Below are 6,130 nucleotides of genomic sequence, written 5' to 3' on the forward strand. Positions count from 1 at the left end.
TCAAGTGATAACGAAACGGATAAAACACGGGAATCGGCCCATCTCGAGGCAAAAGAGAGCCTCCCGGACTTGTGTGGTCCAAGGAACCTCTCGGCCGTATTCCATCAAGAATGACCGGGATCTTACGTGGCTCACACGGGTTGGAATGATCTCTTCGGCCTCGATTTGGATCTTTTCCTATCATGGCACATGAGTTTATGCATCATACGGATATGATATGAGCACATAAATGGAATATGATGGACGTACGTGCATGGAAATGCATGAGGAAGTCCGGATCTAGAAGAAAAATAGCAACTTTGATGCTTTCCGGTTTATAAATCACATTAACACTTCATAACAAGCAAACATCGAGGATCCTAGCTTCTCTAAGTCGCAGAGGAATGTTACCTAGCCTCGGAACACGAGGAAAGAGTCGGAGAAGTGGCAAAGGGAGTCGGGAGACTCGGTTGGAACGAACAGACCCGAACCGATGCAGTCGGGTCGACTGGCAGACCCGACTGGCAGTCTGGCTTGTCGAGGCTGTACTGGTTGATCGGGATGGAATTTTCGCACGGGGCCAGTTGCGTTGGATTCCCAAAAGACTAAAGATCGCGCCTGTGGTGGTTTCGGGAGGAGAGCATGCGTAGATTTTCTGGAAATCAAAAACAAATTCAGGTCAGTAAAAAAAAAGGACAAACCCGACTGGCACCCGATGAAGAAACGGCTCCACAGGAGGCTCCTGGTGGTCTTTTGATGCAAGGTCTGTGGCATTGGATTCCTAACTGACTGAGGATCACGGTGATAGGTGGCTCGTAGCGAGATTCAAGCTGAGCTAACCTGTACGTTCCTGCGAAGTTCGGGTTAGAAAAGAAAACCAGAGGAACAGACCCGACTGGCACCCGATGAAGAAACGACTCTACGGGAGGCTCCCGGTGGTCTTTTGATGCAAGGTCGGTGGAATTGGATTTCTAACTGAGTGAGGATCATACCTGCAGTGGTTTCATGAGGATTAGAAATGTCTATTTTCCTGAAAGATGCAAAGAAAACCGGTAAAAAACTGGAAAAATCTGTCAAGGGAGAATAGAGGGAAACGGCGGTGGTGCACGGTTGGATGGCTCTCGGCACGCAACCACCTCGTCACGGGAGAGAGTGAGGGTTGTAAGGAACCCCTAAAAGTGATGGCACGACTCGCCATAGTCGTGAGGTAGTGGAAATGTCGAGGAAGCCCGGGAAGCCGTGAAACACCTACGAAACCCGGTTCTGGACAGAGCTGGTTCGGGCTGCTGGGAGCTTCAAATCGCAAAACTAACACCGGAAATGGACTCGGGAGGTCGAAAACATGTGGGATATGAAGTTTGGTTGAGTTTGCTTAAGTCAAGAGGGAAGAACTCGCTTAGAAACCGGGAAAACGCTTAAGGGACTGTTTCTGGACAGAGCTGGAACGAGGTGCTGGGAGCTTCAAATGAAAATTCTAAGGTCGAAAATGGACTTAGGAGGTCGAAAACATGTGGGATATGAAGTTTGGTCAAGTTTGGTTCGGGTTGAGTGGCGGTCGCCGGAAAACGGTTGAATTTTCGGACAATTTTGCCTTGTAACCGGGCTGAGGTGAGGCTATGCGATTTTTATGAAAAATGCTGAACTCTAAGGGGCTTGAGAGGATTTCCTAGAGTGAGAGAGCTTGAGAGAGAATGTATAGTGAGTTGTGATTAAATTAATGATGCAATGGGCTTATAAAAGAAGACTTAATGGCTTGTTTAGTGAAAACTAAGTGCAATTAATGAGTGCTTAGGGATTCCGAATTTTGGAGGGAAGATTAGGGTGGGGAAGCTGTCTTGAAAAGTTGATGGGAGGTGATGGATGGAAGAAGAGAAGTGATGGGATGTAAGAGATATTTTGAAATGGGTGGTGGAGGCTCATTTGGCTTGTCTTTAGAGGAGAGCCATGGCTCGTGGCTTGGCTCGGCTCGGCTCGGCTCGGCTTGGCTAGCTCAAGGGTCCTACTTGATTAGGAAGAAAGCCAGAAGAAGCTCGGGGCTTGATTGATCACGCATTCCATTTCCGTGGTTCGCTTGAACGACGAATTGTCGATGTACACGCGAATGCGATTTTAATGAGCATAATATTGACATGCTTCGTGTAAGTAAATGCTCGGGTAGCCCGGGGACTCAAAAGCCGGTTTCGCTCCGTTTGGATAATCAGAGTGAAGTTTTCCGTTTCTGTTGCTCGTTCGTGCCTCTGCATGCTGTACTGCTCGTGTCGGCGTGCTTTGTACTTTGGGCAGAACGGTTTACTTGTTGGCCTCGGTTGGAGATCGATATCCGAAAGCGTCCTAGGAATCCGCGAATGGGGCTTTCTCAGTGTTTCCCGAGTGTTCTGATGTGTTCGGAGACCACTGTGAACTTCGTTTGTCAAAAACGAGTCCCGAAGGCTTGTCGGGAGGCATTCGTGACCATTGAAATGTCACTCGGGAGATCGGTATGACTTGCTTGGTCAGAACCGAAATGATTTCCTAGCCCCTGGAGGTTGTTAGGAGTGGGTGGTGCGAAACTCGGACGTCAACATTTGCTCGAGTGAGCTCGAAGCGCGAGATTCCGCTTGAAAGGGCCCCTTTTGTTGCCGGAATAGTACTCGGGAAACCTAAATGGATTGTGCAATGCGATCAGGGTTCGTTTTCCCAGGCCTTGAGGTTCTCGGGATTGGTTGGCGAGAATTTCGTGCACCGACGGTTCATTTAAAGGGTCTCTAGCCACGTTTCTATGCAAAAAGGGGCCTTTTCTCCTCTGCCTTTCTCGGTGGACCATGCTTTTCTTCCGCGATCCATGACTCTGTGCCCGCCTATTTGCCTCCGGTTTCCCGATGGTGAATAGTGTCCCGAGCTTTGGTCGGAAGTCCTCCGTTGGAGCCAGTGGACCAAAATGGGGTGCTGACAAGATGTATGATTGATTATGGATGTTAAACATTGGGGAGCAGTTGTGATTCATAATTTGTTTAAAATCATCCTCACGATGTACCGTGGACGATTACAACTAATCATCAACCGTAGCTAAGAGTGATTACTGTTGGAACTCAAACAGCGGGCGCAAGTTTGACTTATAAAGAATGAAGCTAGTCACAGTCGGTGAAATGAGACATGCTTGATGTTGAGTCAAGTTGTGCCGTGTGATCACGGCCATCTAATGTTGGGATTGCTCAAAGTCAAGCCTGCCGAATACCTCAAGACTTAGACTGAAGCGAACCCACAAATTGCTCACGGCAGGTGAACCCAATTGATTCCGTACATTGCTTCAAACCCTTTGACAGTCTTGTATACAACAAACGGAAGGAGAGTACAAAGGCGTATACACTTCAACAAGCCGTTGATCGAGAAATAACCTTTGACCAAACCTCAACAAGGAGTTGAATGATGGGAGTAAGCTTGCAAAAACTGGAACCAAATCTTCACTTGAGCTGGTGGTGTTAGTTGTCTGGTCTCGAGTATGTACACGGGATTCACAAAGCAAAGTCTGCATAGCGGCTATCAACTTCCATTAAATTAATAGTCTGGGTTGTTGATGAATCCTCGGAGGCAGCCCCGTTAAGGGATCAGTGGACTTCATCCCAGTTTGAGATGAGGTCCGACAACGGCCCCTTATGGATTTTCACTTGGCGGGTTGTCAGTTCCCTCACTGGAACCTTAAGAAACTCTAGGACTTCTTTTAGCTTCTGCAACACGACATGTAAAATCGCATTCGTGATCATGCATCCAGAACAAAGAAAAGAAAAGTACACCTCTCAGTTTTGTAGCCACTTACATTTTCGTCCTTGACAATGTCCTCATAATAGAGAACAATGTGTCTTGTGCTGTTGAAATAGGTCAATGCCCTTGCAACCGTTTCTTCCATTTCCTTGAGATCATTCATCAGTGACGTTGAATTGATCCCAGGCTTGTACGTGGAAAGCATACTCGCCTACAACATAACAGTGCCCAGGAAACACTTAAGGATAAAATGCCAAGTATGGTGCTTGAGTGAGTGAAGACATCAGAAGGGGGGGAGAGGGACCTCTTCTTCACCATGAACATGGGATTTGTGAGTCCCATTCAATAGCTTTGCGTAACGATCATAGGAGTTCGCTAGCACTGAAACCATGCGGCGCAATGGGTTTCTTCGGAGTAGAAATATCGCCGAAACACCTCTCCGATTGAAGTACTCCACTATCTCTTTGTGGTGCTGAATCAATCCCTACATCCAGTCATTGGAAATATCAGTTTCTAAAAGAGGAAAAATTTCTTGCCAGGTTCCGTTCGGAAGAATAAAAAGATCTCTGAATATTAGTGAGCACAAAAAATGCAATCATTTCTTGCAGTGACTCCATCTAATTCAATAGTTGTTCCTTCCCCCCAAGCACGACCTTAGAGGAATCCTTGTGAGAATTATCAGTGCAAGAGCTGAATGGCCCGTTTCCGGCAGACCAGGAAGTCAAAGCAATAGCATGAACCAGTGAGTTGCGGATTATTCCATTCTTTTCCCAACTAATGAATGCAAGTACCTTCTTATCAAAACAGAAAGTAAGCATATATGCCTAATCAATCTTACAAGACCTGAAAAGGACCAACAAGCAAAAGCTCTGAGGAAAAGATATCGAACCATTAAAGAGATCTTCATTAACAAAGAGAATGAATAACTGATTGAACATCCACTTGAAACCGACCGCAGCAGAGCACTCGTTCTTTGAAGCACTACTGAACCAGTCCAAGTTGTAAACTTTGTCAAGAGTCTGCATGATCGATGAAATATTTTTTTCCCCTTTCCAGAGAAGAAAATATCTTACCATTAGAGCGTAGGTTCATGTGACTGTTTAAGAGCACCTCAAACCACCCACTACCCGATCTTTGCATGGATAATATCGCAAAGAATCGCACGGGATTTTGAGCACATTCAGACCTAATAACATTCCAAAGAGCAAAAGTCAGACAAAGTTCTACAGTATATATACACAAATATCATGTGGTCTATTTGGTTGTGGACGACTTTCCCAGATGTCCAACTTCCTTACTTCAAAAGACAGAAAACAAGATAAAGAACCTCAGATTGCACCTCAAAAAGATTCATTTTTCTCAACCAAACGACGAAATTTTGTCTTTGTTCTCCGGAGCCATTGAAGAAAAAAGAACGGCAATAGAGCACGTGACATAATTTGCATGTTGCAGATCGACTCATCCCACATGCCGAAAAGCATCAAATTTGTTTCCAAAAAATCAAATTCTTTCTGCATATCAGCCTTAAGAAGAAAGAGAAGATCTTTACAGTAAGGAAGTGTCAGACCCATCTCCATTTCAAGTAAGATGGTCCCAAACCAAAAGAAGCTGAAGCAAAAGAGCCAAAAAAAAAACCTATTCCACCATTAAAGAAGTGCCAACTCAACTGAGAATAACAAAGCCTTTACATTAACAACCCGAATTGCAAATTAACGAAATAAATCGAGAGACAGGAGCAAGGCACACGTTTAATCAGCTCAAAGTCATAAGTCCTTTGGTAAAGGGCTCACCTTGCCGAGGTAATAGACAGCTTCTGCCATTTCCTCTGTGGACTGAAGTCGGGAAAGACTAGAGGAAGAAAAAGGGTGTCCGAATCTGAGCTCAGATCTCTATTTCTGTAGAGAGAAGCTTCCCGTGCTCTTTCTTTACTGAGTTTCTTGGACTGAAAACAGAGTTCTGAGGAAGAACGGGTCATAGAGAGAGAGAGAGGGAGAACGAAGGGAAAAGCCGTGGAAGTGAGCATGAGGCTTAAAAAATTGACAATTGTGCCTCGCGGAATTCAAAAAAGACAAACCTATGTAGAGAGAGAAACAGAGACAGAGACATAATCAACAAACAATAACAGAGAGAAAGAGAGGGAGAGAGAGTGTTTTGCTGTTTGTTGTTTATTAGTGATTTATAAATTGTATCTACTCTTTATTGTAAGGATAATAGAAAAAATGAAAAGACAATGTAATGCAGTGATATACGCTCTCGTCCGTTAATCTAGATATCTAGTGAGATTGTCTTGAGTCTCATTTGTAAAAAGAAAAAATATTAATAGAAAATCAAGAAGGCGGTCCCACTTTGGCATGGAACTAAAATCCTCCGCAAACATTAAAATGGAAGGTGGGAGCTTTTTAATTTTTATTTT

At 44.7% G+C, this 6,130-nt stretch overlaps 1 protein-coding gene across 1 annotated transcript; it reads right to left on the reverse strand.

The window, feature by feature from the left end:
- Positions 1 to 3,231: 3,231 nt before the first annotated feature.
- Positions 3,232 to 5,812, reverse strand: LOC116201222. Its single transcript, XM_031532363.1, has 6 exons — positions 5,508 to 5,812; positions 4,791 to 4,903; positions 4,607 to 4,701; positions 4,022 to 4,201; positions 3,773 to 3,928; positions 3,232 to 3,683 (listed from the first exon to the last, which is right to left on the reverse strand). The coding sequence occupies exons 1-6, from the start codon at positions 5,738 to 5,740 to the stop codon at positions 3,564 to 3,566; spliced, it is 897 nt and encodes a 298-aa protein (XP_031388223.1). The 5' UTR covers positions 5,741 to 5,812; the 3' UTR covers positions 3,232 to 3,563.
- Between the last annotated feature and the right edge of the window lie 318 nt (positions 5,813 to 6,130).

The sequence above is a fragment of the Punica granatum genome, chromosome 3 (genome assembly GCF_007655135.1).
Source record: "Punica granatum isolate Tunisia-2019 chromosome 3, ASM765513v2, whole genome shotgun sequence".
NCBI classification, from domain to species: Eukaryota; Viridiplantae; Streptophyta; class Magnoliopsida; order Myrtales; family Lythraceae; genus Punica; species Punica granatum.

Bases quoted from the DNA above. Each gene is read 5' to 3' on its own strand.
- LOC116201222 (XM_031532363.1), bottom strand. From the start codon at position 5,740: ATGCTCACTTCCACGGCTTTTCCCTTCGTTCTCCCTCTCTCTCTCTCT. The intron at 4,904-5,507 runs GTGAGCCCTTTA...GAATGTTATTAG, and splicing joins CTGTCTATTACCTCGGCAAG to GTCTGAATGTGCTCAAAATC. The intron at 4,202-4,606 runs GTTCGATATCTT...GACTGGATGTAG, and splicing joins TAATGAAGATCTCTTTAATG to GGATTGATTCAGCACCACAA.